Raw genomic sequence first — 12,338 nt, 5'->3', positions numbered from 1 at the left:
AAGCAAGTAGTGTATTATCACCCCACCAGGGTTCAATTACTCAAAAAAGTGGTTGGCACACTCCCTCAAGGGAGCTGTTCATAAGCGAACGAGCCAGCATGGTTGTTAAGTAGGATCAGGAGGTTGCATGCAAAAAACATGTAAAAAGTGTCCCCCACCTCTTGATAGGTGTTGAATATTTGCCACTTAATTAAAGCAAAAGGAAGCTTCATGAGAAGCATTTTTTACAATCAACAGTCTTTTGACAATTTTATAGCATATATTTTCTTAAGGTATACTAACTAAAAAGCCTAAAGGGTTATCAATGGCTAAACAAAAGTAGACATGTCCTGGAAAAAAACAGAAAATGGGAGAACCAAATATATGGTGAACTTCAGTTTGACTAAGATAAAAGCAGATACCTAAGTTGTATATAGATTCTTTCTAATTAAATGCATGTCAAAGTTCATGACATATTTCACTCTCTTTCATTTTCCTGTTTCTTATGTGTTGGATATAGTCGGTTGGAATAAAGTCACACCTATGATGCAGGTAATGCCCTCCAACCTGGCATACCCATACCAGAAACACCTGTAAATGCTGAAACAACTGTATGGCATTTCCTGATTTGGAAATGACATACAATATGGCCCATGGTGTTTTGACCCAAATACAGCCCGTTTCTGCAGTGTTTTTCTTGTGCAAACTCACTTTAGCACCCAAAAGGATATGTGGCCCTTCTATGGTCAAAAAAGATTCAATCTACCACTAAAATTTATCTCTAATCAATCCACACTCTAGTTTTGCTAAACAAGCACATTGTTCTATTTTTGTTAACGAGGATGAGAATTATTATTATATATAATTGCATTTGTCTTTAGCTCATGTTTTATTTTAATTTCAGCACATACAGCCACATATAAAGGCTGATTTTGAATGTAAAGCCTCGTGTATAAACACTGATTTTGGAATCTTGGATGTATAGCCTCATCTGTAAAGGCTAATTTTGAATTTGCATCATGTAAGCATATACGGGAATTAATATAGACATGGTATTCCTTGTAAAATGTCAGTTATGTGTATCATTCTTTTTTTCTTGCAAGATCATGGGTTATATATATATATATATATGATGTTCCCCCAACGTTTCCATTTTGGGGGAGAATGAGAAATTCTAGACATTTCTACATTTAATACATTAGAGTCACACATAATGATAGTGTTGAGTTAGATGGTAGAGTAGACTTGAACTAGGTCAATTTTTAAATCAACATCACTAAATTTAGTTTATTTTCATCTGTAATAAGTGGTGAAGGCATTGGTCAATGCATTGCTAAAGCCCAAGTAGCATGTCCACTTCTTGGAGAGAAAAGTAATTGTACACTGGTAAAAGCCAAGAATAGATAAGATAATTTTATTAATGTCTAGTGAATGACTATAAATTTGTCAAAGGCACTACTAGGTACATCAAAATCAAAATGTAAGGGAAGTGCGATTGCATCTTCTATAAAAGCATATCTAGCCTATGACATTAAGAACCTAGAATATAAGGTCTATATTCTAGAAAATAAATAGAAACAAAGTTGTCAATCACAGAGAAGAAACGGTGCCAGCCAAACACTCAATAGCCTATAGAAAAGTCTCCATTGAGGGTATCTAGAGAATGTTCTCAAGGTCTTGAGGAGCCATCACCTACTGATGAGAAGGAGATATTGCCAACCTCTAAGTCTATACTTGCAATATGCGAACCTTTCGCACCATATAAGGCCAAAACAAAGAAACTCTAAATGGAGGGCTATCTAAATGAACTAGAAGAATTGGAAGATCTTCAAGTACTATAAAATCCAGATGCAACCTACTACTTCGAATAGGCCACTAACCTTGAAACTCATATTGGTTAGGGACTAACAAGTATGTTATGGCCTTTTGTTTCTAGAAATCACGGCCTCCTTTCCTGCAACCGGAATAACTACAAACCCCCTGAAAAATTTATTGGAAGTTCCCTCTATGTGCTTTCCTCTTCCTTCCCTGCGCAGATTTGCAACTGCAAACCCTTGTTGCAAATCTCTACGCCCAAATCTACTCTGCAAACTTGACTAATCTGCTCACCGGAATTACTTGTCGACAATACCACTACCTACTGCAACAGATTTGAAGCAAAATCAAACTTTTCCTTCTCCCGAATTTGGAAATCGATTTTCTTTTGCTCTGTTATTCACACCCTAGGCTAGCTTGCACAGATCTAGAAGTCGGTGCTTCAAATCTCCCTCTAAAATTGCATGATCTGCTTCCTTTCACCTTTGAGCCTCAAATCTTATCGACTCACTCTGATACCATGTGAAAAAACTACGATTGCAATAAATTGGGAACTATTCTTCTAACTGATACAATTTATTTGTATTATATTATTTAATTAACGGCAAATAACGAATATCTCACTATCGCAATCTTCACAATTAAATAAACGTTGTGGAAATAAATCAAGAACTGAGTAGATGTACACAAACACAATGACACCAATGTTTTGGACTAAAAAAGTCCCCGAAAAAACCCCAAAGGGAAACTTGTGCAGCAGATGAGGGTTTATGTTTTATTATCTTCAGCAAATTAGAGAGTACAATGAACTGCTTGCCAAACACTAGCAAAGCTCCGGAAAATTTTCTCTGCCACTCCAACTGGTAGATCAACCCAGAAACCCTTTGTTTCCCTAGCAAAATCAAACTTAGCCTCCTCTAGTAAATGCGCACAAAAAACGCAGCTACGAGAAATACACACTAGCCGGAAACTAAGATATTGTTGATCCTACACTCCTTATACAATCCTACACTCGCACTAGACAACTCACTTTGCCCTCCATAATTGATTTCCGACAACTGGAAAGACAATCTGTTGCCTAGATTTGCGCAATGGAAAACTTTCACCCACTAGTGTGGCCTTCCTGCAAAAGAAATCAGCCCTCCCTCTGTTTCTGAAAAATCTGTGGAAATTTCTCCTCGAAATCTCTCTCCAATTTCTGTTGAAACCCTTTCACTAATGCTCTACTGACTCGAACTCTTCCCTCGTTGAACACTGCGCACTGAGAAATTCGCACTGCCTTGATCCCTTGATGCTCGCTCTCACTTAATGCAACTTCTCCAAGCCCCATCAACTTGCTCTTATAATTCTCTCATTGGAGGACCAACGGCCAAGCTCCAATCGTTATCGATGGCTCAAATCATATTAGACTCAGTCAAATCACTTTAGAGAAGTCTCTAGAGCAAAAGTTGATTTCGTTAGTTAATAACCTTTAATTAACCAATTTTCCTAAGCTAGACTTAGGAAACTTTAATTATATGATTAATTAATTTAATTAAGGTGTTTCACAAGCTTATCTTGCGCATCCTTTTTTGGGTATTAGAGATCTTGTGTTCCTTAGCCTCTTAGCCTCATTAGAGACTAGAACACCTGTCTGATGTTACCCAAAACTCCATCCAAAAACTAACACAACAAAGCATACTTCAATAGAAAATGAAAGGCAAAATTTAGAAATGAGGGAGACATGCTACATACTAACAAAAATTAAGGTGCACCATTTTCCCAACTAAATTATTTAATTTGACAACTTATAGGCCAACTTGTCCATGTTCCATTCTAGAGCCACCTTTGTATTTTAACCACTTTGAGTAGCTTCTTTTTCGCTGCCCTTGCAACAAAACTTGTTTTGGGCTTTTGTCGATTTCACAATGTATCTTGGGGATCATTGAAATCAGTGCCCCTAAAAAAATATTTTACCTCATACCATCATAATCACTCAATATACTTATAAAGCTAGCTCATAGGAAGTTTATTTTTGGACAATTGTTCATAGTATAGTTTTATTCATCTTTGCTTGTATTGACCTAGATTGTAGCTATCAAATTCACAAGAATTTTCTCTATCCTTAATCATATTGTTACCAGAAAATATATCTTGATCATCTCGATGGCTTGAAATTTGAAAACTCTTTGACTAGTATCACACTAATGTCTCAATCATCTAAATGGTTCAAGTACATTACAAGTGGTATCATCGTATAAGCCTTGCATAAAACAAGAGTAGATCATTGCAAGTGAGCTTGTTCATGGCAACAAGACAACTTAAAAGCACTGGATGTGCAGCAAATCATACACACTTGGAGAATCTATGTTGTACAGTCTAGCCTGATACCTGATATCAATGGTTGAAATACAACTCAATATGAATGTCTTGATCCTTGATCATCCAAATGGTTGAAGTACACTTCAATTGGTATCACAACACCAATCATGCCTAGGAGTCAAAACAAGAGTAGATCACTGCAAAGGAGATCGTGCGTGAAAGACAAACAACTCAATGGCATGGACTTCAAAGCAAAACTTCATACTAGTGTCAACTGGCAACGATGAGGACTGTAAAATTGAGGAGCTTCTGGCAGTGACACACGTTAAAATTAGGTGTTTACAATTCATTTAAATGGTTAAAGTACACTCCAATTAGTATGACAATAGCAATCATGACTAGGAGTCAAGACAATAGTAGATCATTACAAAGGAGATTGTGCATGGGGCAAACAATTCGGTGGCAAGGATTTCAAAGCAAAACAATAAACTTACTTTCATATTAGCATCAACTCGTAGCAATGAAAATTGCATAAAATAAGAGCTTATGCCAACACACATTAAAATTAGGTGTTTACATTTGTATCTAGAGTAATAGTGTTTGCCAAATTTTAACATTCAAGTCCAAAATTTGACAAAATATTCAAGTTCATTTTAACTTGGCAAATAAGTTCACCTTTCAAACCCAAACAGAACAAATCATTTAAGAAGATGTACTCATTGATTAAAATTGGTGTTTTCAAAATTATATTTTCAGTTATATTAAAAAGAAAAGGAAAAAAATTATTTAAAAATAAAATAAAATAAAATGAAAACTAAAATCTAAACCCTGACGTAATCACATTTTGCACCTTCCGTTTTATTGGTTCATCTCTCCAGCTCCACTCTACCCATTATTTTACCAACCCTGACACCCACAATGCTTGTCCACAAACTGCTACACTCATTACAATCACCTGGAGAGTTAGACCCACAACTCGAGTTTCACAATTATAGTCACCTTGTGGCTTGCCCATATAACTCAAGGACCTTCAAAGCTTTACCACTTCACTTAGCCCAACGCGCACAACAAACTGCGAGTCCGCAGCATGCAATAAACATTAGACTATGGTTTTGGAATTACTGAGAGGGGGATGAATCAGTATTTCACATAATTTGAATTTCTTTCAGAGAATTAAATATCATTACCACAAATCAAATAAGATGATCAACAACACATCACATCACATGAATAGTACACAAGAAATTTTTAGGTGTAAACCCTTCCGAGAGAAAAACCACTGAACGCTTTTAATATATGTCTTGAAAATTATGTCAACAAGAAGCTCCAATTTCCAAGATTATCCAGCAACGACTGGAAGGAGGCTCTAACCCCCTGGTTTTATCATCTCCAACTGAAAGGATGCACCAACAACCTGATTTTACTAACTCCAACCCCATGGTTTTTTCAACTCCAACTGAAAGGATAATCCAACACCCTATATTTACTAGCTCCAACTTGCCCTAGCACCACCTTGCCACCCTGAAGTGTTCTCATGCTCCAACCTGAAGGAGACTTCACTCTTCGCCTTACGCCACCTTGCCACCCTAAAATTGAGAGATAAAAGAAATAAATGTGGGCTCCTGTACCAGGGAAGATCTTTACTATTGCCCTTGTCGATACATGCAATGATACTTCAACAACGTGTATATATATATATATATATATATATATATATATATATATATATATATATATATATATATATATATAACTTAACAATTAAACAACAATGATATTCTGCTTCATACCTCAGATTAATAGGTCATCCCGGAGAGAGATTAGCCTCAACCTTGCTACCACTAATTTGCCTTCTACTGCCACTCTATCCTTCAAACTTGTCGGGAGATCAATCCTTGATCAACCCTTCAATTTGTGACCAAACCAACCTTTTGAACTTCAATTCAATGTAGCCTTTACACAGTGCTTAAAACTCCACTTTTCTGTTGTGAAACTTGGCTCTGGATCAACCCTTAAATGATCTCTTCCTTCTATGGCTAACAGGCCTAATCTATCTTCACTAAGACTTTGCCTAATCAGCCTTTCCAAAACAAGCCTCAACAAGACTCAAGACTAGCTTATGACTATGGCGTGACTTCCTCCTTCTACCGTTGATCACTTCAAATTTAGCCCTTCAATCTATCTTTGATAAGCCTTGAATTGGTGTATCAAACTACCCCAAATTAGCTCTAAAGTTACCCTTAAAAGTTGCTTGATTTGTCCAACTATTTGTGGCCCACGAACCTTTCTTTTTGCTCCCAATGCAAGCCTTGATCAAACCCCTAGTCTACGGCCTAAGCTCAGACTTAACTGTGGCTATCAAGGGATGATTCAACCCTCTTTAAACCTTCAATGCAGACCTAACATAATTCAACATTCACAGGGCTACTACGGCCCTAATATCATAGCAAAATTAGCCTCAAAAGATGCCTTGTAATGGGTCTCATATACATCCTCAGAAACACGATGTTCAGCCTCCGGTTAAATGAAATAATGCCATAGACAACAAGGACTAATTTATGCTTGAGGAGAGAGGCCAAAATAAATCTCAAAAGCAACCTTAGACTAGCCGAAAAATGCCTCAAAAGGGGGGCCGGAATTATGCCACAACCCACACAAAGGCCGAATAGGGGCCTCAATAAATTGACTCAAAGAGGGTTGAATTAGGCTTCAAATTTGCCTTAGAAATTAGCCTCAGGAGGGGGTCGAAATTCAGCCTCAAAGGCAGTCGAAATTCCTCGAAGAAGCACCTCAAAACGGCCCTAAACTGCCTCAAAAGGACGTCTTTAGCCTAGCTAATATCCACTAGAGAAAATAAAACAATGAAACCCATAAAACTCCTTAGAAAACTCGACTTGCTCCTTTGATTTGCGTGACTACATAGGCCTCAAATATATTAGACGAATTCACAAAGAAAATGCTTTATAGTATTGTGTTTTTGGAGACCATACGAATACACTATATACAAAATGAACGGGCATGAAAGGGGGCCTACTTGCCCTTAAAATCTGAGCCGACCTACCAATGAAATTAATATCCTTATGGCGCTAACTTAATCTTGCAACAATGTTCTTAATGCTTTTGGGGCCAACCTGATCTCCATTTTTGGATTACTTTTAACAATAAAAGACCCCTTTTAGGGGTCGACTAGATCCTTCTTTTGAAGTCGATTAGCCAAAGAATATTTATCATTTCTGGAGGATTGACTTGGTCATAATTTATCCAAGATTTCCTTAAATATTAATGCCAAGTATGACCAATCAAAAAGATGTTTTTCATCATTCAAATTGGGGAACCGTGACCATACTATTGGGGCTCCAACTTTGATAAGGCATATCTTGTCAACGTGAGGAGTTACGTGGCATACCACCTATCGTTAGAAACACCATGACGAGTATTATCAATTGATGATGGTCTAGCGTGCAAATTCATTGTCCTTCTCATCCATTGGTTGTTGCTTGGGTTCACATCAATGACAACCAATTTCCAATATATGGCAGTGATAGATCATAGCAATTGCTAGTCCATGACAAGCATATGATTTGCCAACATGCCTGAATAGTTCACTGCCTCAAATTCCTAGTAGAAGTACTATGTAGTAAACACCATTTGGTAGCAGCCATTGGATTTTATAATGATTCAAGTTTCATATATTATATATGTTTAATATAGTAGTGGACTTTATCAAGATTTGTAATGTTTAAAGAGGGAATGGGATTTGATCATATATGATATTGTTTAATGAGGGGATGACAATTGATCATATATCATGCTATTTAACGAGGGCATGGAAATTTTCCTTAAAGTTCATGTATTTTTTTATATTTTGAAAATATCAAACGTATACATGAATGAACTTGATGGAGAATTTTACCAAAAAATCAAATTTATCCTTTGAATTCAAACACAACTAGAACCAAGAGACATTGGTTGTATCCAATGCTCTTCTCAACCAATCACAAAGCCTAGTGTTGTTGCAGTCATATCCAATGCTCTTTCAACATACAATATCTAAGCAAAAAGAAGAAATGGCATTATGTACGAGTTGCAAAATTTGGCACAACCCAATAGGCTCACTACTCTTTCAGCTCGTATGCCCATTCAAGTCAGTTATTTGTAACTACAGTCTACATCCATGGACGGGAGGAAAACATTTACTAGAATTTATCTATATAAGCATTCAACATTGTATAAAATGGTTGAATTAAATTGTACATATCAAAGTCCATACACGATTATTCTGAAATTTGAATTAGGATACCTTGCAATCTACAAGCCATTGAAAAGGATTATATGGCATCTGCACATTGTAAATACTATGCATAAGATAGATATCGCCTACCAAAATGCATGCCCAACCGAACAAATTTCTTTATTTCTGGCTTCATTGACACTGATCGACAGGGAGTAAATGGCACAACACTATTCTTTTATGCAAGTCAAACCCCATCCGCAATTTGAATGGTCTATGTATGCCAAAACACACTGCAACATCTTGTGATAGACTTTCACCAACCGACGCCACGTGCCTAGCTAGGAAGTTCCCCATTCCATACCTTCTTTTCTTTTTTGATCCCAAAATCTATTTTCATACGCGAAAATATACTTAGGTTTAGGTACCTCCTGATCCACCTGACTGTTTCAGCACAGATCCCAAATATTACAGTTTCGCATCAAAAATCGAAAATCACAAGTTTCAAGTTCTCACAATATTCTTCCCGCGAAACTAATATAACAGAGTTCAAACCCCACTCACGTTCTCTTCATTCCAGGCTGCTTTCCAACGAGCTATTGAGCTCAATCCCGAGTTCGGAGCAAAGTTATGGCCCCAGACAGTTGTCTGTTGACATGTCCAACACAGTGAACCCAGCTCGTGGCCTTCCACAAGCTTTTCTTTTTTCATTCTAGTATTTTTATGATATACATAGGGATAAATATTCGCAAAACCCTATTATAATGGGAATTGAGTACTTTGGAAAGCTTGGAACGAAAAGAGTGACATAAAGAGGGTCAGAACTCCATTTGGAGGGTTTCGCGGACAAAAATCGCTGGGAAAGGACTGAAAATGGTGATTTTTTTTTTAATTCAAAATCTGCTCCAAAACTGCCCAAAAATATTGGGAAAGGGGCTGAAAATTGTGATTTTTTTTAATTCGAAATCTGCACCAAAACTACCCAAAAGACCACCTGGATCTTCTTCCGTGTCAATTTAGTCTATAAAATCTTACATGGTGATTACCTAGAAGGGTTCTTCAAGTTGTCCCGCGTGACTTGAGCGCAATGAGAGGGCTTCATTGTTTCCATTTTGGAAAAAATGCAAATGTTTATACCAGGCCAACTTGATCAATCATGGAAAACCTACAACCCCATTAAAGTGAAACAAATAGGCTTACCTGTGCTTGTCCGCGAATCAGCTCCGAGCACCACTCCTCCATTGTAGGTCACTCCGATAATTGTTGTCTGCAAGAAGAAGAAAAAGAAGGAACAATGTAAGAATGGACTCTGAGGATTTAAATGAAAAGACTCCAGGGATTTGAAACCGTTAAAATGAAGTTGTTCGAATGTATTTCACATGTAAATATAAATGAAGCGAGGCTGATATTTACCCCCATGGAGTGAGGGGCATTCATCCAGTCCATATCCATTGTTTTAGTCTTGTACAAACCCTTGTCTTGCCCTCAAGAACCGTCGCCGGAATCACCAAATCGGATCTGGTGGTAGATTAAACTAAAGAGCTCGTCCGCCTCTGACCAGAGCTTGAAGGGTTGATGTATGTATTTCAGACTGGAGTTTAGCTTTTATATGAAGTAGGAAAGTAAAGTGTGAAAGATGTATATTTTAAAAGGGGTGAAGCGCGTGAATGGACTTTATTGGGTAAAGTCGGAAGGCCAACACAGTAGTTAAGGAAGTCTTTAATTTTGTTGCGAACAATTTTTTTCATTTGATGTTCAGAAACTAATGATCAAAAAATGGGGAATTTACTTTGTGGAGAAAAAAAAATTAAAACCAAAAATTGTGTTTAAAATTTGTGGAACTTTGCTTCATATGCAAATATTCAATAAGGCTAACTTTATAATGGATTTGGACTAAAAAAAGGGCTTTGAATGTAGAATCTACTTTGTGGAGAAAACTTTTTTAAAACCAAAAATTGTGTTTAAAATTTGTGGAACTTTGCTTCATATGCAAATATTCAATAAGGTTAATTTTATAATAGATTTGGATTAAAAAAGGGTTTTGAATGTAGAATGGAGCTTTGAGGGTTAGTTAAATTGGTTTCAGTTTTGTTGTAAAGGCATTTTGTGAGGAGGTTATTGGATTAATTCTCTTTGACGCGTTTAGGGTTAGGCTATGATTAAAGCATCTCATTATCGGGAGGCCACAGGCAAGAAGACATGTTGCAGAGTGCTTTACATGTAAGCAAAAGAGGGTGCGGTCCAGAAAACGACTATCCACCCTCCTTGACGCCTTTAGGGTTGGGCTCTAATTAGTTTGGCTAGCAGAAAATAATCCCTTCAAGTGGATCTGCTGGGATTTTCCTAGGAAAAAAATGTATAACAAAAAGGAAATTATTTTTTTATGGAAGCCTATAATATACATTGGATTAAACAATGTTTAAAATATGGTTGCTAAGTAAGGAGGAATTTCATTCAAAAACTTATATTCTGTAAGACAAAAGTAGAATTATATTTCAAAAAAATAAAAAAACCAAATTTATTGAAAGTTATTGAAATATGAATATTTTTAACTTTTATATCTTTAACCATATTAAAAAACTATTAATATAGAATTAATAATAACATGATTTTAAGATTTGCAAACAATAAACCAAACCTATAGAGGAAAAATAAAGTTGAAATCAATGATAAAATCTATAAAAACAAACTTAAGAATGATTCATGAATTTTTTGAAGATAAATTGTGTATGGTATTTTTAAAATATTTAATGTTTTGAGTGGACACTTCACTCATTATTCAAGGTAAATAAAGTTGAAATGATGGTAAAGAGGATTGTTGGGGTTGATAAATGTACATTCCAATGTCATCGTTTTGAAATCTAATGAAGATAATGTTGTAATCATTATGGATACTTGTGACTATGAATCTAAAGTTCAAGACCTTCTTTCTTCTTCTTCATATAGACCTCTCTTTGATAACTCAAGTAATGTCATGGCTAGCTTAGTCACCCAAACAATCAAATCTTCATCCCCAAACCCTACCATTCAAAAACGTCTTATTCCTCATAACCCTTAAACCCTTGGGATCTATGGTCAACCCAAAATTCATTAAAATATATCCATCTTAGACCAATAGTAAGCACCATAGGAGCCACCACTTATGCCCTCACTTGCTTTCTTCCCAATAAAATTCATTCATTTATTTGAAAAATAACCTCATTTGTTAAAGATTCCTCTAATTTTATTCAAAAAATCAGCATCCTCACCTTCATGAACAAGACATCATCATTAGTTTTGATGTTGTGTCCTTATTTACCAAAATTCTTGTTTTCTAAGCGCTTGTCTCCAAACTCATGGGTTAAAAACCCATTAACGTCATTGAAATTTGCCTCGCCTTGACATTTTTCACCTTTAAAGGGATATGTTGTGAATAAATAGAAGGTTTGACCAAGGGATCCTCCTTATCCTTAGTGGTCACAAATATTTTTATGGAGCATTTAAAGGCTTTAGTCTTAGATAGTTTTCATCTTAAGCCCAAATGTTGGTTTTAATTTGTTGATGATACCTTCATCACTTGGCCTCATGCACATCCCTTTTTAACCATTTTAATAACATTATGCCCCATTTCCAATTTACTATGAAAATCCAAATTGAGAACTCTATTCCTTTTTTGGATGTTATTGTTACCCATCTTCTTGGTGGCACTCCTATCCACCAATTGTTGTTTTAAAGATGTTGGTTGCTCGAGGCATGTAAATCTCAACTCGTCATTTCCTTCATAAAGAAAAATCCCATGCTACAAAGTGATCTATTATTGAATGTTAGTTTTGCAGTGCTAATTTCAACTTCAGATTTATAAACAGATGCTTGTCCTTTGCTTCATGTACATAGGTTTTCTAATGGTGTTTATGAATTAAAACAGGTAAATTTATGTCAAGTTTTATGTTAGAATCATGAGCCGAATACCATGAAAGTAAAGTGTTGAACAACAGCAAGTAAATGAACAACAAACCATCAAGAAAAACACTTA

General features: G+C 36.1%; 1 protein-coding gene across 1 annotated transcript in view; it reads right to left on the bottom strand.

The window, feature by feature from the left end:
* LOC149185396 (proteasome subunit beta type-6-like) overlaps positions 1-9,955 on the bottom strand; it is a 161,002-nt gene extending 151,047 nt beyond the window's left edge. The window contains exons 1-2 of the mRNA XM_089417919.1: positions 9,740-9,955; positions 9,527-9,593 (exon numbers count right to left, since the gene is read on the bottom strand). Of these exons, the coding sequence (XP_089274045.1) occupies positions 9,527-9,593; positions 9,740-9,778 (106 nt within the window). The 5' untranslated portion in view covers positions 9,779-9,955. The remainder of the gene's footprint in view (positions 1-9,526; positions 9,594-9,739) is intronic.
* Positions 9,956-12,338: the final 2,383 nt, after the last annotated feature.

Source organism: Pinus tabuliformis, chromosome 3_2 (genome assembly GCF_031772625.1).
Source record: "Pinus tabuliformis cultivar Carrire ecotype Pingquan chromosome 3_2, CPIR1, whole genome shotgun sequence".
Taxonomy (NCBI): Eukaryota; Viridiplantae; Streptophyta; class Pinopsida; order Pinales; family Pinaceae; genus Pinus; species Pinus tabuliformis.
This window is presented reverse-complemented; position numbering and strand designations above follow the sequence as displayed.